We start from the raw sequence: 20813 nt of genomic DNA, 5'->3' as shown, positions 1-20813 counted from the left end.
TGATCACTGCCGTTTCTCATCTGACTGGAGGGAGCCTTGCTAGGTATTTAAAAGGTTTGGGACATGAGCCCAGAGCCCCACTCCAAACAATAAATTTGGGGTCAACATTCTATACCAGGCGTCAAAGCCAAATAATGTGGCAGGGGCAGTGGGGACAATCCACAAATCAAGTACAGATTTTGAAGAATGCAATTAAGCAGCTTCGCTTCAGACTTCAATTAAAAGCCGAGTAGTTAGTATACTTTAAGCTTCATGCAGGCTTCTGGGCGATCAGACTGTTCATCAGCTCTGAGAAAGACAGAGATTTAGCAGTTAAAACCCACTGAGCTCAGCAGGCCTCACTTTAAAGGAAACAGGCGCATAACTGGCCTGCATGGATGCCGCGAATGGAGAAGCAAGGCAGGAATAGAAAAACTAGTCATGCAAGCAGAGACAAGACCGTGAGCTTCAAAATCCTCAGTTCAAATCTCGCCGCATTGACAAAATTGTCAGCAAATCACTGTACTGCCTACTGCAATAACAGACAGGGGAGACGGGAAGGAGAGATGCTTCTGTCCTCTTTGAGAAAGCTGCATTCCTAAAACTGACACCTGCACCAGGTGGCAGAAGTCTATGAAACAAGGCCTGCTCATTCAAAAGAAAGAGAAAATTTCCCAGGCGATATAATTGGACTTTTGGTGTGGAAATATGAAAGCTTTCGAATTACATAGGGCTCTATCGGGCAGGTACCACTATTTCAGGAGCATATGTAGAATTCTATGAAACTTGAAAACTTGCATAATTCCAGCACTAATAGCCCAGGGAAAGATAGCACCTTGCTTACTTGGGACTCAGCTACCCAGCTGCAAATAAAACGTTTTAAATGTGTTGTAAAGTGCAAAATATTAATCTGACTATAGATGGCAACAATGAGCAATGCAAAACTCAATGTATTTTTCAAAACTTTTTTTAAAAAGCACTTTCACAACCTTTTTTATATGTGTGTAGATTCCACCTTGGTGTTTTTCAACATACTCAGAACCAACTGTGTTGACCAAAATCTAAATATATTGTAATAAATGCCTTCTCCAAACTCACTCAGCTGAATTTATCTCCCAATTCAATTTTGAGGCTAAAGCAGTTTTCTTATTTTATTAAGAGTGTATTATTTCTGCAACGGTTGGTACAAATACCATTGTTCTTCTCTCTGTTTGAGTTCAGGGAGGTGTAGATTGCACCTGGTTTAAAGTCAAGCTTGTGATATGAGATGTGTTGCCAAGAAGGCAGCTCTGACAATACTATGGATCAAACATCTCAAACTCTTCGTCTTACATCACCTCACTGTGATTAAGCAAATCACGGGATGTGACTCGTTTACAAAAAACACAAACATGTCCACAGGCAGGGGAACCAAATCATCACAGTAAACACATCACACACTTGATGAAAAACAAGGACTCAGCGGAGGTGAAATAGGGCACACAAACAGATCGAACTAGATTTGTTTGGTTAAGTTGGCAACGCTGCCCAGTTTCCTCCCACCCCATAAAGTCTGTAAATAGGGAAGGAGGAAGAAGAGATATGAGGTGCCATCCTGGTTCACCAGTGGAGGCAGGAATAGAATAGAATAGAATTTATTATTTATACCCCGCCCATCTGGCTGGGTTTCCCCAGCCACTCTGGGAGGCTTCCAACAGAGTATTAAAATACAGTGCTCTGTTAAACATTAAAAGCTTCCCTAAACAGGGCTGCCTTCAGATGTCTTCTAAAAGTCTGGTAGTTGTTCTTCTCTTTGACATCGGGTGGGAGGGCGTTCCACAGGGAGGGCGCCACAACCGAGGAGGCCCTCTGCCTGGTTCCCTGTAACTTGGCTTCTTGCAGTGAGGGAAACGTCAGAAGGCCCTCGGCACTGGACCTCAGTGTCCGGGCAGAACGATGAACCCTGGCCCTTTCTGGCAGAGCCCATCCATATGCATGGATGTTCAGCCCAACCAGCAAAGACACCATCCACAGTCTCAATCCAAAGGAGAAGCAGCAGCAGTTGTCAGTCTTCCCCAGCTCAACTTTCCCTTGCTCTTCATGGCTTCAACTACCGTATTTTTCGCCCTATAGAACACACTTTCCCCCCTCCAAAAATAAAGGGGAAATGTATGTGCGTCCTATGGAGCGAATGCAGGCTCCCTGGCTTCAGTGATAGCAACGCGAAGCCTCCAAAGCGCAGAGGGAGTGCTCCCTCCACGCTCCGGAGGCTTCGCGTTGCTTTCGCTGAAGCCTGGAGTGCGAGAGGGGTCGGTACGCACCGACTCCTCTTGCTCTCCAGGCTTCAGGGATAGCCGCCTGAAGCCTCCGGAACGCAGCGGTAGCTCCCACTGCGCTCCAGAGGCTTCGGGTTCCTTTTCCTGAAGCCAGGAGAGCAAGACTCTCCTGGCTTCAGCAAAGAGGGAGAACTGCGCAGCGTCCTTTCAGCCAAGCGGGAGGAGAAATGGAAGGGGCTCCGTTCCTCCTGCCGCTTCTCTGAAGGGGCGCTGAGCAGAGAGGGGGAGGGTTTTTTTTCTGGTTCTCCCCCTCTAGAACAAGGTGCGTCCTATGGTCGGGTGCGTCCTATAGAGCGAAAAATATGGTAACATTGTGCACACAAGCTTTGTGAGGGCTGCCCAATCCAGCGCCAGTCAGAAGCAAAGGAGAAGGGGGCCCACCTAAGCCCGTTCCCTTCCCCATTTTTCTGTTGGTTTGAGGGGGGAAAATTATAAAAGGAATAGAATTCCTGGATGCCAAGGTCCAAGTTTGGGGCGAGTATACTTTGGTGAGAGAACCCCAGCACAGATTGAAAATCACAGAATAGGCAGCAAAGTAAAGCATGGAAATACAGGCTGCAAAAATGTTAAGATATGCCCTTCCAAATGTGTTAGAATAATAGAATCTTGGACTGGAAGGGACCCCGAGGGTCATCTAGTCCAACCCCATGCAATGCAGGAATCTCAGCGAAAGCATCCATGGCAGATGGCCATCCAAGCTCTCCTTAAAAACTTCCATGGAAGGAGAGTCCACCACCTCTCGTGGGAGTCTGTTCTGTTAGGATATTTCCGTTCCACCTTAAAAGGGAGCAGGATGTTTGTGTCACAGCCTGCGTATTTCCTGTCTCACAGGATGTTTATGTTGTTAGTTGCTTTCGTTTCCTTCTTGTTGCCTGAGCAGCCGAAGCAGACGGCCATGGTTTCTTTGTTCTGACCAACGCTGAATAAACTGTAAATATGCTCTCCTGCTGTGCACCTTTTGCTGTGTGAATTCTGCTGATAGAGTGTGCACCAGTCCAAGAATGTGGCTATCTTTTCTTGAGGCTTCATGCCGCTGATTGCTGATATTGCCTGACTACGGGAGGTCGATGGATCGTCCGGCAGCCGGCTTGGGGGCTCAGATGGACTTTATCTCCCTGGCAGTATCCCAACATGTTCCACTGCCGAACAGATCTTACTGTCAGAAAGTTTTTACGAATGTTTCGCCGGGATCTCCTTTCTTGTAACTTGAAGCCATGGGTTCGAGTCCTACCTTCCAGAGCAAGAGAAAACAAGCATGCTCCCTCCTCCATATGTGACAGCCCTTTAGGTATTTGAAGATGGCGATCACATCTCCTTTCAGGCTCCTCTTTTCCAGGCTAAACATACCCAGCTCCTTCAAGAGCTCATAAGGCTTAATTTCCAGACTCTTCATCATCTTGGTCACCATCCTCTGCACACATTCCTGGTTGTCAACATCTTTCTTAAATTGTGGTGCCCACAATTGGACACAGCATTCCAGGTGTGGTCTGACCAAGGCAGAATAGAGTGGTACTATTACTTCCCTTGATCTGGACACTATACTTCTGTTGAGGTAACCTAGAATAGCATTAGCTTTTTTTTTTGCTGCTGTTGCTGCATCACACTGTTGACTCATGTTAAGGTTGTGGTCCACCAAGACACCTAGATCCTTTTCACATGTACTGCTAATAAGCCAGGTGTTCCCCATCCTATATTTGTGCATCTGGATTTGTGCATCTGGATCTTCCTGACTAAGGGCAGAACCCTACTGAAATTCATTTTGTTAGCCCGGGCCCAGTTCTCCAATATGCTACGGTCATTCTGAATTCTGATTCTGTCTCCTAAGGCATTAGCTATGCCCCCCCCCCCCCCAGTTTGGTGTCATCTGCAAATTTGACGAGCATCCCCTCAATTCCGTCATCCAAGTAATTTATAAAGACATTCCAAACTTGTCCCCTTTAAGAGTTCCTTCCAAAGTTTCCCTCTTCCCCTAGCATAGGAAAAGACCACATGTTTGGTAAGTTTATAAAATGGTTTACTTACAAATTCTCCAAAGGTCAGATTCATGCGCCTTTCCATACATCAGTCAAAAAACTTGCACAGGCAGTAAAATGTAGCTTAGTGGTAAAAGTTCCTAAACTTTTGGTATAGGAACCTGAGAAAGGCTGGTGAAAGCCATGCTGCTGAGCTGGAGCATCCAAATCAGACCTTCTCACATGCTGAATTCTCAGGTAGACTGGGGTGGGGGAGGACAAAGGCTTGATTACCTGTTTCCTCCCATAGTAAAGGGGAAGTGACATAGCTAAGCCTGGCAGAACAGTTTACTCTATGGTGTTAACTCCTTCATGCATTGATGCAATAACCAATTAACAATGTTGGTTATATGAGGCTGGTAAGCTCATTTTTTCCCACCTCCCAGCAAGCATGCACAGTTGTAGTTCCCTCACCCTGAGCAGGAACGAGGGAGAGGGATTAGGGTTGAGTCAGAGGAAGAACACAATACCATGCCCAAATGGGGATACAGTTGACTCAGGGCAGTCAGAAAAAGAAAATAGTCAGGAGAGGCAACTCCTATGCAAACCAGAGCATAATGCTGACAAATTAAAATTTAGAGAGAGAAAGAGAGAGAGAATTATGCAAGAGATCTGAGCTTTGCATTTTGAACTAGTTCCGAGCTAATAAAACAAAGCATATGAGGTCTGTGAAAGAACCAAGCTCTCTATCAAGTATCCTTGAAATGTTGCAGAAGTCCCTGACCTCAACACAAGACATGTGTATGGACAAGAAGATTAATACTCGTATACAAAAAACAAAACAAAAAACCCTTATAAAGTAGGGTTGCAGGCTTTAATTTATTTAATTGGGAGATTCATTACCTAAATCGTCAGTGGTTAATTGCTGGGTGACATATTTAATCTGTTCAAGGTTATGGCCATCCAGCACCCATTTAGACCGGGAGAAGTTTCTTTCGAATACTAAAATTTTAGATTTTTCATAATTAATGGATAAACCATTTTTTATCGGTGGTTGCAAGAACCAATGATCCCTATCTTTAAGTCTGAACAAAATGCTTGTTTAACCTGGAGGTAGGCTGTCTGAATTGTGCATTGTAACGATTTGTTGGGTCTCTGGACCGTAATAAAGATTGATTGATATTTAATCAGTAAGTTTTTATAGCTGAGGATGTGAGTTAAAGGAACTTTTGAGGCCTTCTTAGTTCTGAGTTTTTAATATAATGAAGGCTGAAAAGTATTTTCAAAATTTATTTTCTTATTATTGCATTTATATCCTGCCCTTCTTCCATTATGGAACCCAAGGTGGTGTATTTGCAATTCCTAAGCAGTGACCATCTGGGCACTTATCAGAGACCTGCCTGGCTCCAGCAAGATAGTAGTCTCATGCCTTCAGATCATTCTCTGGTAGAAGATTCATTCTATCAATAACTGGAATCCAAAAAACTACTTTAGGTGGATGCAATAGCTTGGGGCTATCCAGTAAGATACATGCTTTTTAATCTAACATAACATTATTATCAAGGACTTAACAATCTCAAAAATTCAGTATGCATTAAATACTGTAGATCTTTTTTTTTTAAAGAAATTAAAATCTTGAAAGAAGACTCAGCATTACTGAGGAGTTTAAAAAGAAGAAGAATCAGAACTTCAGATTCTCTTGAAGGAAGATGTATAGAACCGATAGGAAAACAGCCAACCTCTTGGCACACATCACTCAGAGCTTTTCTCCTGTAAGCAGAAGGCTTCTTCTGTACGATGCCACAAGGCACCTTGGGAAGGCTGCTCTGTTTGAAAGGTGGCTCACCAGGTGGGATGGAGGATGCCCATTGCAGAAGCTCTCGCCCAAAGCTCCCTTGGGCATGCCCACACATATCGTATTTTTCGCTCCATAAGACACACTTTTTTCCTCCTAAAAAGTAAGGGGCGATGTCTCTGCGTCTTATGGAGCGAATGTGTGGTCGATTGCTGGCTCCCTTTCCGGCCCCTTGCCCAGGCCTCCACTGTTGAATGTTCTGCAGATGGAGGCTGTTTCTTTCCCCAGCAACATGTGACTGGATGATTAGATTATCTGTCTGGAAACTGTAGAAACAGCTCCCTTTCCTATCCTAAAGAAGCTGCAGAACTGTGAGTTGAACCCCATAAAAACAGGATTTTTTTCCGTTTGCAAAGTAAGCTCAACAACTTTCAGCTGATCCTCAAAAAAAGGGCCTTTCCCCTTTGCAAAAGAAGCTGCACAACTTTGAACTGATCCTCAAAAAGGGGCTTTGAGCTGATCCTCAAAAAAGGGGCTTTCCCCCTTTGCAAAAGATACTGCACAACTTTGAGTTGATCCTCAAAAAACCGGGGCTTTTCCCCTTTGCAAAAGAAGCTGCATAACTGAGCTGACCCCCCCCCCCAAAATGGTGCTTCCCCCCTTTCCTCCTCTAAAAACTAGGTGTGTCTTATGGAGCAAAAAATACTGTACTTCCCACAGTATCTTGAAAAAGGCATGCCCGGTGATTCTTAGGAAATGGGCTATATATATTTAAATGCATTTGACCAATTGGGTGAAAAGGCGGGCAGGGCTGTATTAAGCATACCTGGCGCCTTGGTGCAAAGATCCCTCCGGCGCCCCACCCCCTTTCCCAGAGTTGACCTTTTATAAGGGCTGGAGGATGCAGGCAGCGGCTGGAGGGCAGCTTCTCCAGTGGAGAAGAGGCGGAGGCTGGATGCAGTGCCTCCTGGCTCAGCTTGTCGCTTCGTGCCACAGTGGCCACGGCAGGCAGCACACCGAGCGAGCGGGCCTGCACCAAATAAGCGAGGGCGTGTGCGCTGCTCCCGCAAAGTGTCGGCTCGGTTTTTTCCCTTTTAGCCTTCTGGCGCCCCGCAGAATTCGGCGCCTGCAGGCTAAAAGGGAAAAAACTGAGTTGACGCTCAGCGGGAGTGGCGCACGCACCCTTGCTCACTCAGCGTGCTCGTTTGGTGTTGCCCGGACTCTCGCCTGGTGCCCTCCAGAACTTGGCACCCTGCCGCCCCGCACCACTAGCCTCAATGGGTAAGACGGGTCTCAAGGCGGATAATTTGCCATACAATCATATTTGTATCCAGGCCTTTGGCCACCTAAACATCTTATTGCCCTTTGAATCAGTTTGTGGGAGGTGGGTTATTTGTTTGTTTTTTGTTTTACTATGTATTTTTTGATCTCATTTTGTGTTTTTATGCTGTGAACCGCCCTCTGATCTTCAGATGAAGGGCGACATACAAATTTTAATCAATAATAATAATAATAATAATAATAATAATAGCTATTCAGTGCAGGGCCGGATTTAGGTTTGATGAGGCCCTAAGCTACTGAAGGTCATGGGGCCCTTTATATGTCCAGCTGTTCTTTGTCGCTTTTTTATGTTGAATATATGCTATATGGTACTTTATGGACCTAATAGGTATCTAAAGCCATTTGCACATAAAGAAATATGTATTTTATCAAAGTACCGTATTTTTTGCTCCATAAGACGCACCAGACCACAAGACGCACCTAGTTTTTGGAGGAGGAAAACAAGAAAAAAAAATATTCTGAATCTCAGAAGCCAGAACAGCAAGAGGGATCGCTGCGCAGTGAAAGCAGCGATCCCTCTTGCTGTTCTGGCTTCTGGGATAGCCGCGCAGCCTGCATTCGCTCCCTAAGACGCACACACATTTCCCCTTACTTTTTAGGAGGGAAAAAGTGAGTCTTATAGAGCAAAAAATACGGTAATTGTTGAAGTGAAATGCAATTAAGAAGAAGTATATTGGGGGGTGGGGCCCTAAGCTATAGCTTGTTGAGCTTATATGTAAATTCGGCACTGATTCAGTGGGATTTGCTAGCAGCTAAGTAGGTGCAGGATTGCAGCCTTAATCAATTAAGGATCACCTAAGAATAGTTATGAAAATGCTCATACTGAGCAAGCACAGTGGGAAGCCAATAACCATACTGCCTATGCATGTGTTGCCATTTTCGTATTATTATTTGCCAGGGTCTTTTGTTCAAGCGCTTCCTTCCAGATACCCTTCCCAGCCACTCGGGGGCTGCTTCTCCAGAAGCTGCTCCTCCCTAGGCAGAAGAATGCTTAAAATGATCCCGACCCCGTGGGCAGGGCCCCGTCAGAATGGCACTTTACCCTGGAATCAGAACCATGCCAGGAGGGAACTGGCTTTTATCGAGAGATTATTAACATTAAACTGTAGCAATACGCTCTCCCGGCGTTTTCAGTGTACTTTTAAGATTGCATTCCTGAGTGGTAACAGCTAGTTTCAGATCTAGCACTGTACAATGTATAATTAGAATTATAATTAATGCTATTTTACCCCCATTGTGCATTACACTTATCAGTGCCTGGTGTCACCCGCTGCTTTTACTGCTCAAGTGACCTCGGCTTGCAAGGTTCATCTGTAACTTTTCCCCAGTTTTCTTCCTCCACATTCACATTCAGCATCCTTTCCAGCATTCATCATGGCAATTCTCACCTCCCTAAACAGAACAGGCCTCCCTACATATTTGTGGGGTACTTTTCTGTTTCACCACCTGTCCGGTAGTAAAAAAAACAACACCTTTACCTTACTCACAACTTGCTTTCTGGATGACAACCAGGTCCTAACTCTCCTTCCCTGCCTTCTTCCAGAACTAATTTTTCTGTAAAAAGATTTGTTGGCCAAAGACTTTCTTCTCTAGGCACAATCATTAGGGAATTTTTTTACACAGGGGTGGGGAGAAGGTAGATTGGGATCTACAGTGGTACCTCGGGTTACAGACGCTTCAGGTTACAGACTTGGCTAACCCAGAAATAGTACCTCGGGTTAAGAACTTTGCTTCAGGATGAGAACAGAAATCGCTCGGCGGCAGCAGCAGGAGGCACCATTTGCTAAAGTGGGGCTTCAGGTTAAGAACAGTTTCAGGTTAAGAACGGACCTCCAGAATGAATTAAGTTCTTAACCTGAGGTACCACTGTACTGGAAGATCTCTAGGTCCTTTGAAATACAATGCACAACCACTATGTTTATGAGCTATCCGCACCTCAACCTTAAAATGGGGTAGTTACATAATACAGCGAGACAGCCCCAGCGATATTTTTAGCCTGGCTTATAATGTCTCTTGATTGAAGTTGGTTGCAGCTTCGATTGGAGAGCCTGCTATATTGATTGGTCTCAGAGGAAACTGCAAATTTCTGCTTAGCCTCCTCTCCAGATCACACTGTGACCTGGATATGTTTTATATTATGGTTTATTTATATACTGCTTTTTGGCCCAGAGGTACCCAAAGCGGTGAACATAATACTGATGCAAAAGGAAAATACTACAGAAGCACAATTGAATAAAACCAATCAAAGCAGTAGGCATCCACTCAATGCTGAACACAGAGCAGATAAAAAGAGGTGAACCATTCTTTGGCAAGATGCCTAAGACAGGTGGGGCAAACTATTCCCTGCCCCATGCGAAAATGCATGAGGACTCCTGCAAATCTGCCCTGCTCTCCGGAAAAGTCCCTTTGGATTTAAAGGCACACAACTTTTAAGTGCCAGTTGGTTTTGCTGATATTGTAATTAATCCCTAATAATAATAATAATGGGGCAATAATGGGACAATAATAAATTTATGGGACACGGGTGGCGCTGTGGGTTAAACCACAGAGCCTGGGACTTGCCGATCAGAAGGTCAAGTGGTTCGAATCCCTGCGACGGGGTGAGCTCCTGTTGCTTGGTTCCTGCTCCTGCCAACCTAGCAGTTCGAAAGCACGTCAAAGTGCAAGTAGATAAATGGGTACCGCTCCGGCAGGAAGGTAAACAGCGTTTCCGTGCGTTGCTCTGGTTTGCCAGAAGCGGCTTAGTCATGCTGGCCACATGACCCGGATGCTGTACGCCGGCTCCCTCGGCCAATAAAGCAAGATGAGTGCCGCAACCCCAGAGCCGGCCACGACTGGACCTAATGGTCAGGGGTCCCTTTACCTTTTTAAGAATACTTTATTATTTATACCCTGCCCATCTGGCTGGGTTTCCCAGCCACTCTGGGCAGCTTCCAACCAAATATTAAAAACAATACAGCGTCAGACATTAAAAACCTCCCTAAACAGGGCTGCCTTCAGTTGTCTTTTCAAAGTAAAATACTTGACATCTGATGGGAGGGCGTTCCACAGGGCAGGCGCTACTGCCGAGAAGGCCCTCTGCCTGGTTCCCTGTAACCTCACTTCTCGCAGTGAGGGAACCGCCAGAAGCCCCTTGGAGCTGGACCTCAGCGTCCGGGCCGAACGATGGAGGTGGAGACACTCCTTCAGGTATACTGGGCATAGGCCGTTTGGGGCTTTAAAGGTCAGCACCAACACTTTGAATTGTGCTCGGAAACGTACTGGGAGCCAATGATAGCGCTTGTCTCTTTATAAGCTCCAGGACAACACAGTTTTTCAAGGATCCCTTCATCCACTGTCTCTCCTGCCTGTTGTGGGATGAAATAAGGGGGTAGCCCTAAACACCTGTTTTAACAGACTAGTTCTTCTGGCTGCAGCAGTCATAAGGGAAAGACGGACATTGAGGCAGCAGGAGCTGCTGTCATTGTGAGCTTTCTAAAGAAACAGGCAACACCTCTGGGCCATAAGCCAGGAAACTTCAGTCACATGCATAGAATAAAAGACAAACAAAAGCGTATTCAGATATGGAAACAGCTTTTCAGGAGTGCTCCTGTGTCTTTAAACTATAAAATGAGAAGCAACTATTACGAATTTCCAGTGAATTTCCAGTGCAGCTTTTGTGGAAAAATTGCCTTATTGTCTAGCTTGACTCACAATGTTTCTCCGAATATTTAACCTAAAAAGGGCCTCCCTGCAATTTCATCTCCATTCTTTATAGCAACGGAGAACAAAAACGTTCTGTCTTCTTAATGGCGGCTTTTAAACAACATCGGAAGATGAGCTACAGGCTGAAAACCCAGCTAAGGTATCGGGAAGAGTGGGAAGAAGAGCAAGGAGTAATCTTTGCTCTAGATTTTGCGGAGTTCAAAACTGCTGGGGACAGGGAGGTCTCCTCCCCTGAGTTTCAGCTCACAGAGTTACTCTGGCTTACAACTTCCAGTCGCCTCCGTTCCGTTCACAAAAGGGAGCGAGATAAAAGAGAAAATAATTGCCTTCCATTTGTTTTGGACGTGTGCTGGTTTCTGTGTACGGAAATAGAGCGGGAAGGACTGGCTGTGGTGTTAAATCCAATTGCCGTCTCACCCACTGCAACAAACCAATAATTTGAAAGCAACGCATAAAACAACTGACAATTTGCTGTCCATTAACAGTACCCAAACTCTGTGGCCTGAAGCAGACACATAATGAAGGCCTAACCAAATGCTATAGCAAAGGCGGGGAACCTGTGGCTCTCCAGCAAGCAGGGTCTAATCTAATGGCCAGGGATGGGGAGCATTGTCATTCAGCACCATCTGCAGGGCCAAAGGTTCCCCACCCCTGTGCTACACGACAGGACCAATATTGGATCTCTCTGTATCAGGCCCTCCAAGTGTCCCTATTTTCCAGGGATGTCCCTTGACTTAGAGAAGCCATCCCGGTTTCTGATTTCATCCCAAAATGTTCCACTTTTCCTTAGGATGTCCCTATTTAATGTTGGAGGGCGTTGAGTTATGTCACCCCTGAGCCCCCTGAAGGAAATCCTGTATAGGGAAGGCTTTTTTTAAAAAAAGTATATAATGTTTTATTATGTTTTTATGTACCGTATTTTTCGCTCCACAAGACGCACTTTTTTCCTCCTAAAAAGTAAGGGGAAATGTCTGTGCGTCTTCTGAAGCGAATGCACTGGATGGCAGAGGGATCCCTTGGCGGCTGCTACAGTCGCGAGCTGAGGGATGCCTCTGCAGCCGGAGCCATGGGTCCTGTCCATCGCTCGCTGTAAAGCAAGCAGAGCAAGAGCCGCTGACATGCTCTGTGCAGCTCTCAAGAGCTGTGGAGAGCGTGTCAGAGGCTTTTGCTCTGCTGGCTTTACAGCGAGGCAGGTGGAGGGACGGACGGGAGCCATGGCTCCCATCCACCCCAGCAAAGCACCTGTCCCGATGTCTCCTCCTCCTCTTGCCCTGGCGTCGCATCGCTTTAGGAGGGATGGGCAAGCAAAGTAAGAGCTGTGCAAAGCGGGACAGAAGCCATGTAAGCGGCTCTCGCTTTGCTTGCTTTAAAGCAAGAAAAGCAAGAACCGCTTACATGCTCTGCGCAGAATATTTTTTTTCTTGTTTTTCTCCTCTAAAAACTAGGTGCGTCTTATGGAGCGAAAAATACGGTATTTTGTTTTTTATTGGGTTTTATAAACAAGAATAATGTTATACAAATAAGTATACCAAGGTTTCTCGTGTCATTTGTGTACCACAAAAACAGCATAATAAATGTGGAAAAATATCTACAACATGTTTCATTGTTGGTGGCCAATGTGTAAATTCTTGGTTCATGAATTGGTTTAAACCAGGGCTTGTCAACCTGGTCCCTACCGCCCATTAGTGGGCGTTTCAGGATTCTAGGTGGGCGGAAGGGAGTTCTACGGCACAAGCTGAATCCTCCTTCCATTGAGCACCGGTGGGCGGTAAGGGAATTTTACCATCAAGAAAGATTCATTAGTGGGCAGTAGGTATAAAAAGGTTGACTACCCCTGGTTTAAACAATTAGGAAGAAAAAAGGGGGGAAGAGGGGGGGAATGGTGAGTTGGGTGGGGTCAGGTGGTTATGCTTCTGTTCTTCTACTTAGTGTACGTGTGGGGTTTTGTGTCAGCATCACTTGTGTGGGTTCTCTTACTATTCACTTGTTGTATTTCCTTGGTGGTGAGAGGGGTTGGGGTGGCCTGGGGGTGTGGTTGGTTGTCTTTGGTTGACTGTGGTAAGATTTGTTTTGTGTGTGAGTGGGGTATGTATGTGTGTGTTTTTTAGATCACGTTAGCCAGATTGATTTATATGCTGTTGGAGGATTCTTGTTCTTGTCTTGTTGGGCTGTGTATGTGATAAAGGGCAACCATACCGGGGTGAAGGCGTCTTCTTCTATTTTTCCCCATGTCAGTTTCAGTTTATTGGTCAGTTTTTCTAATAAGGCTGTTTCCCATACTCTTTGATACCATTGGTCCATGCTTACTCCTGACAGGTCTCTCCAGTGTCTGGCTATGATGTTTCTGGCTGTGGAGAGTAGGTAGGTTATGAGCTCTTTATGATGTGAGGGGGCATTATTATCTTGGAGGATGTTTAGTAGGGCCAGTTCTGGGGTGACTTCTAATACTTGTTCAGTTATTTTGCATATTTCTTGTATGATTGATTCCAGAAGAGTTGGATTTTGGGACATTCCCTCCATATGTGGAAGTATGTGCCTGTTTTTATGTATGTTGGAAGCCACCCAGAGTGGCTGGGGCAACCCAGCAAGATGTGTGGGGTATAAATAGGAAAATTATCATTATGGAATGGGACGTCCCTATTTTCACTTGAGAAATGTCACAGGCTATGCCATACTGTTGGGGGAAAAAAACACTGTTAATTTTCAGGACTTTGGCTCTAAAAATTACTAACCAGGTGGGGAAAAGCTGTCATATTATATGCAAACACAATAACTGCTCCCAATAATTACAAGAATAAGTTTTCTTCCATAAAGGCCAAAGTGCCGTTCTTGAAAGGAGTCTATCAACCAGTCTACCTTCAAGCTGATCCTTTTATCCAATTGTCATGCTAGTAAATAATGATTCAAAGATCCTTTTGCATCTGCAGCACAGACACAAAGTCATTCCTCATCTGGTTCTTCCTTTCCCAAGCAGCTTTGAGACTAATAGTTACCTGCATATCTCAGTATGGTGGATTTGAAAATTCTGGGTATGAAGGTTTGTTGAAAATTGCAGGAGTTGGACATTTAAAAATTGCAGGAGTTGGACATTTAAAAGTAAGATGCTGTTACAAGGCTGATATTGGTTGAACAATTCTTAAGTGTTAATGGAAGTATGGGTTTTGTTTTGTTTTTGGCACAGAAAGCTTCATATTTCATATGTGGTCCCCAGAAAGCATGAATCGGAATCAGAGCCTGCCCTATAATGAGTTCTCTGAATGAGTCTGAAGGGCAGTTACAAAGCACTTTCTGATAGCCCTGACTGCACAAAGCACTTTTCTCAAATGAAAAACAAGTCTATGTGAATGGATAGCAACATAACAGACATAAGCAAACCAGGTTCTTCCATTCAAGTCATGTTTCCCTCACGCCGTATTCCCCCAAAGAGAAACAAAAAGTATAATTACCCCAAAGCATTCCTGTAAGGGCCAGGATGTACAGTCAAAAGCCAGATCGATAGACAGATGGAAAGAAAACAGAAAAGATCAGGAAATGGGCCATCGCCAGAGAGCAAAGGAACAAGGAGGAGACTGTTGGAAGAAGATTTGCATCTGAGAAGAGGAAAAATCCCATCTCCCAGCCTTGCTATCCTGACACTCCACTCCTTCTGCCATCCCAGAACCCTCCCTTTTCCTCCCTTGCCTTGATTCCATTTGCCAACATTACTTTCCCCCCTAGAATTAAGAGCACACCTAAAAATGTGAAGAGTGAACACATCAAACATACACTTGGAAACACATGTATCATACAGTTAGACTCATAAAGGGGTGGCTGTCTGGCTGCAGCTCCCTGATCTTCAGAGCAGCTGCCTGGCAGCTAATTAGTAAAAACACAAAACACTAATCATGAGCCCTAAGGGATAGATATGCAATGGCGCTTTGTATGTTTCCAGATGGAGGATGATTTTGGGCAAGTTGATGCAACCTGAATACAAGGAAGCCCAGTAGTAAGTGCCCTGATCAACCAGTGGTTCAGACTGCAGGCACTGGCAGCATGGACCAAACATAGCATTGCTCATAATGGGCAGAAAAGGGACTGTGGGGTGAGGAGGAGAATTTGGAGAAGGAGAATGTGGGCTAAGGGCTTCAGCACTGCTGCTTTGCTCCAAATTGCCCTTTCCTGAAACAGCTATTCTTTACAAACCAAAGCAAAGCAACCGAAGACCCTAGTGTTTTGTCACATATACTGTGGAATGAAGATATGTGTCCTCACTACAGACCCAAACTAGTTTGTTTTCAACCAAGTTATCCAAAGTGCTATGTTTCTAGAGGGGCAGGTAAGGATCCTAACGCAGGACTGAGAGCTCTCAGAAAGCTCCGTTCCTTCAGGATTCTTCCTTAGCTCAGTTGGTGGAGCGCGAGACACTTAATCTCAGGGTTGTGGGTTTGAGCCCCACGCTGGGCAAAAGGATTACAGGGGACTAGATGACCCCCGTGGTCGCTTCTGACTCTACGATTCTATGTAACATGTAGTTTTAAGTTTGCTGTGTACATGTGCCCCGAGAAAAAAGAACCAGCTGAATAAATAAAAAAGTACTTGTAGGGTTTTCAGGACGAAGTCTTACCTGCTTGGCCAATGAAGCCAAAATCATAAACATGTTGATATTGAATCAAAGGAATATATTTCCAAATTTGAAAGTGCAATATATATGTCAATAGGGCACTCTTAGAAGGGATAGCTTTCTTGTGTTGTAGGGTGAATGCCAAGCTGATTCATGGTTGGGTAGGGGATGGATGGATGGATAGATGGATAGATGACTGAGAGAATGGAAGGGGATGAGGGATGTTAGAATTCCTGCTCCATGATTGCAGTCATGGGATTGTGTGAACATGGGGCCCAGCTCATGTATGTCTGGCTGTTCATTTCTTTATTCCTATTGCACATGTTCTAGGGGCGAAACCACAACAATCTGGGGGCAGCCGGGGGCAGCCCTTCACTTTCCAGATTGCATTTTTTGTTTGTCATTTCCTCCCCTCCCCTCCTTGCATCATTGCAAACACCCTCTGTCTCACAAATAAATCTCAAGCAGGTGACAGAGGCAAAGGCATTCACTGGATTGACAGAGCATAGATACCAACCTGGGGAGTGTATGAGCCAGAGTTTCACTGGCAGCACAGCCCTGGACTGCGCGAGAGCTATTGGAAAGGTGACAGTCTGAACGCTAACAGGGAAAGCTCTAGAAGTGCAGGCACTTACGCCAAGGCAAAGGCCATCAGGGCTCCGACCACCACAATGAAGTCCAGGATGTTCCAGAGATCTCGGAAATAGGAGCCGTCTTGCAGGATTAATCCCTGATCTATCATCTGTGGAAAAGGTAGAAGCAAGTTAGTCATAAAGTCATTGGAATGGGAAAGTGCCACTTTTGTAAACTAAATGTTTTTTGTAAACATCAGAGTTGCTGCATCTGATCAGTAAAATGGAAGATAGTTGTATTGTTTTTCCAAGCGAGGTCTTCACTGAAGTAAACTTCCAGGAATTTAAAGGAAGAGACTCTCTCCACACAACCCACCCCCGATATACAATGGGGCTAGTTCCCCTCTCTTCCTCCGAAAGTCCAACACCATCTCCTTTGTCTTGCTAATATTTAGGTGCAAGTTATTCTCTAGGCACCATGTAGATACTTTTTGAACCTCCCTCCTGTACGCTGATTCATCTCCACCTGTAATTAGACCAATTATGGTAGTATCATCTGCAAACTTAATAATTGCAGTAGATGGATCAGATGAAATACAGTCATACGTATACAACGAGTACAGGTAGGGACTCAGCACACATCTCTGTGGGGTCCCAGTGCTGAGTTTCAGGGAGGTAGATGTAACAGGCCCAATCCTCACTGTTTGTGTGCGACCCCTCAGAAAGCTAGTGATATAGCCACTACTTCTGTGACCTTATTTTTTAAAAAGGACTGGATGAATTTATGGGAGGAACATTTCTCAACAGCTATCAGACGTAATAGCTAAACGGAATCTCTCCTTTTCAGAGGCAGCATGGCTCAGAACATCGCTCGCTGATTGGCAAAGGGAAAGGGAGACTTGCTTGCAAGTTTCCCTTTAAGCAACCATCTGGCCAGTTTTTCAGTGCAGAGCGGCCTTGAGTTTCCTTCCTCAGGCCCGTCATGCCGTACAAAATACACCTTTCGATGGTGCCAAGGGAAAAGGGCCTGCTTCATCACAGGCCGCTGATTTAGATAATCCTCGGCCCCTTATGAAAACCAGAATGCCAATTTAGCTCCCCAACTGCCAATCTGGCGCCTAATTTTAGAAGCTCTGCTCTGTGGGAGTGACATTTGCAACATGACAGAGATGAGCAAAAGGTTCTGCTTTAAGGAGAGAGAGAGAGAGTGGGGTGGCGTATTCAATTTTCTCTTTCTACTCGAGAAACCATTTCACATTCTGTTCCACTGAGGCCAACGCTCATCACCCACAAAGAGGAAGTCACAGAACTTGTCGCTGTAAACCGAGATCGCACCAACAACCCACACCCACGGCTTCTCTTGCCATGCCTAATTTTGGCAGACTCAGCAAGTGCAGAGAAAGTGAGATTATTCTTGGATTTATTTGGTGTGGGGGTTTCTTTTTACTAGAAAACTCATCAGTTTTGCCCCTTCTGCTTCCTTCCCCATTTCCCCACCAGCTTGTAGAGGAATTTCATAAACTGGACTCCAGCATATCAAATAATTAGAAGAAAAGACTTGGAGAGAGAGAGAGAGAGAGAGAGAGAGAGAGAGAGAGAGAGAGAGAGAGAGTTTGCATGTGGGCACAAATAGTTTGAAAGGTGATGCAGCAGCAGAAGTTCTTGGGTCTCCCTAATAATGTGGCGTCAGGCCCAGCCCACTCCTTGGCATTCCTCCCTCCTGTTATAAGAATTTTAAGGTCTCAAATGTAGTATAAATATTCATAAATGCACACATATCTAAATATATAAACCATATGTCTGAAATAGTATAGGAGAGCAATCCTGAAGCCATTTTGACTCTCCCAGTGACCTCAAATATTCCTCTGCAGTAAGGGAGGCAAATGGGGAAAGCCTTCCCATTATCCTTTTGCTTGCAAATCCGGGCTTAGGGGCATGAATTTGTGCATGAATAGGCTGAGCCTATGACCTGGATTCAGGAACTAAAGTATGAACCATCACCAAAGAATGGCCAGGCTGCCCAGGTAATGCAACCAGCGACTATTATCAGGTATCCTGGCAGACAGGATTTCTGCTGTAGTCCATCTCCTTCTGTGATGTATGTATGATGACTTTGGGGTGGTCTTTGGCTAAGGGGGTTGGGCAATGTCCAGGGTTTTGTTCAGGGTCTCTCCCTCCTTGCAAGGAGGGGAGGGAACTCTGCTGCAACAGAAAAATAAGTATCTGCCTTGATGTCCACTGGATCCTGCCTCTATCCATTCTTCTCTGACTGATCATGGAAACAGGAGACTCAGAGCCCCATGGGGAGTTGGGCAGCAAAAGCCAAATCCCAAATTTTTACATCACTTCCTCCCTCCCTATTTTGCTGACACATGTTGCTTTGCTGGACCTTGCTATTGACATAGCTGGTCACCGCCTTTGTGGACAGGTTGGAATTTTTGCAGCTGGCATATTGGCTCTGGCCCTCTCCCATCCTCATAGCAATTGTCGCAACTTGGGCAGCTTAGGCATCGGGTAGGCATAGTCTTGAACGGAGGGGAGGTTGTAGGAAGTGGTGGGTTCTGCATAATGCCTATGCCAAACCTCTTACATCTGTAGTTGTGGCCTGATTTTACCCAAACAGTAGTAGGCATGTGACAGGGAACTGCCATCGGCTCAGAAGTGAGAGGGGGAAAGGCAGATGGATTACAGAGAGCCTCCGATAATCGTGGGAAGCAGCACTTCCTCAGCGGAGGAAGGAAGCGGGGAAGATCTGCAGGGCTCGGAGGATGCAAGGCGATGCCAGGACACCTTGCCTGAGCAAAGCGGGGAGGAGGGAGGTCCCCCTTTACCCAAGCCTTCCTTGCGCAGTAGGCTTTCGCGCAGAGAGGGGAGGCGTAGGCTGGGGGTCAAGAAACTACTCTGCTGGGGAAAGTTTAAGGACCGCCCACTCTCAGATTCTGCTAATGATTGAGTAAGACATGGAATAGAGGCGTTCTGCATTGTAAAGGTTTTAGCACCAATAATAAAGCTTTTGAAAAGACCAATGAGGCATCTTGCCTGATCGCTCTCGAGCAACCACCCCGATAGTCATAACAGCATGCCTTTTTATTCCTGGAATTTGGGCGGTCCAAAGGGCAGGGAGGTGGGAATGCGTTGCCACACAAAGGAATGATGGCAAAGCACACTGTAGGAATATCAAACCTACCATCTTTCCATTGATTTCACGATTCTTTCCCTTGCTTCTTACCTTGATAACCATCTCAAAGGTGAAGACGCCAGTGAAAACATAGTCAAAATATCTCAGGACCTGCAAAGAGAAGAAGAAAAGCTGAAGGATATATTTCTGATGAAAACACTCACCTATTTAAGTATCAGCTGTATTATATGCATTTGTTATGTTCTTTTTCAGAATTCCAAACAGCAGCGCTCACAAATTTTCTTCAATCAATTTACCTGCATAAAAGACTGTTGCAGCAAAACAGTAAAGAGCCTTGTGTCGTACCTCAGAGACAAATAAAATCATTATAGCATAAGCTTTCATGGACTACATACAGCTCACTTCACCAAACACATGAAAAGGACTCTAGTTCACAAAAACTTATGCCACAATGAACTTGTATGTCTGGAAGGTGCCATAAGACACCATGTTGGCGGCGTCCCCCAACTTGGTGTTTGGAACTAAAGCAATGAGCCCCAGCTACCATAGCTGTTCTAGCTGAGGCTGGCTGGAATCTGTCAGAAACAGGGGCAGTCAACATGGTGCTCTCCACATTTTGATCCCATCAACCCCAGCCAACAAAGGATGTCAAGGATGATGGGTGATGTAGTCCAGAAACATCTGGAGGACATTCTGGTGGCAACTTCTGGTCTAAAGTATTTTTGGGGAAAGGCTGATCTGTGTTCCTTTACTAATGTCGAACCAGTTTTATATACTAAAATGCACAATAAGCAAAGACAGTGATCAGTGAAACCTTCACTACAGGTCCAGAATGAACACAGACTTTCTAGTAGAAACATCTCTGGGCCTGAAGTGAGCAATGCGCAGGCATATTGTGTGAAAGGAGGCACAATACGCTGCTATTGGATGACCTGATTTAGAACGTGTTTCAGAATCTCAATGCAAGTAGAGAAACACAGTCCTGGAAAAACCATGGCGAGGAAAAAAAAGACCACAGTGACGCACAACCTGAACTTATGTTAAAATCTAAAAGCTACCATTGGCCAGAGATCTATGTGGGCACACAGCAGGGTCTCATGATCTCCTGGCACCTCAATGGTGAAAGCCATTTGCACTGGAAATTAAAGGGGAAATCAGCCCAGAGGTTCAACAAGAACTGTGCTGGCATGTGATCCCTTTGGGTCTCTTCCAAGAAAAATAGGTTGCTGCCTGCCTGTTTCATGAGTTATTCTTGCTAGAATGGCCTGGCAAATTACAGGCAAGGCATGGCTGCAATTGGTCAGAAGAGTACTTCCAACTCCCTTTGCTTTCATCGGGAGAGAGATAAGTGCCTCCTTGGTGTTGTCACCAAAGCCACTGACTTTAAAGGGTTTAACTGTCTAGATTGTGCTCCA

General features: G+C 45.3%; 1 protein-coding gene across 5 annotated transcripts in view; it reads right to left on the bottom strand.

Annotated features, from left to right (window-relative positions):
* The window catches only part of CACNA1E (calcium voltage-gated channel subunit alpha1 E), a 484689-nt gene that overhangs the window by 69764 nt on the left and 394112 nt on the right, over positions 1 to 20813 (bottom strand). For all 5 annotated transcript variants that reach the window (XM_053391318.1, XM_053391316.1, XM_053391315.1 and 2 more), the window contains 2 exons: positions 19489 to 19548; positions 16323 to 16429 (listed from right to left, as the gene is read on the bottom strand). In XM_053391318.1, the coding sequence (XP_053247293.1) occupies positions 16323 to 16429; positions 19489 to 19548 (167 nt within the window). The remainder of the gene's footprint in view (positions 1 to 16322; positions 16430 to 19488; positions 19549 to 20813) is intronic.

The sequence above is a fragment of the Podarcis raffonei genome, chromosome 6, assembly GCF_027172205.1.
Source record: "Podarcis raffonei isolate rPodRaf1 chromosome 6, rPodRaf1.pri, whole genome shotgun sequence".
NCBI classification, from domain to species: domain Eukaryota; kingdom Metazoa; phylum Chordata; class Lepidosauria; order Squamata; family Lacertidae; genus Podarcis; species Podarcis raffonei.
Note: the sequence above shows the minus strand (reverse complement) of the source record. Positions and strands in the feature narration are given on the sequence as shown.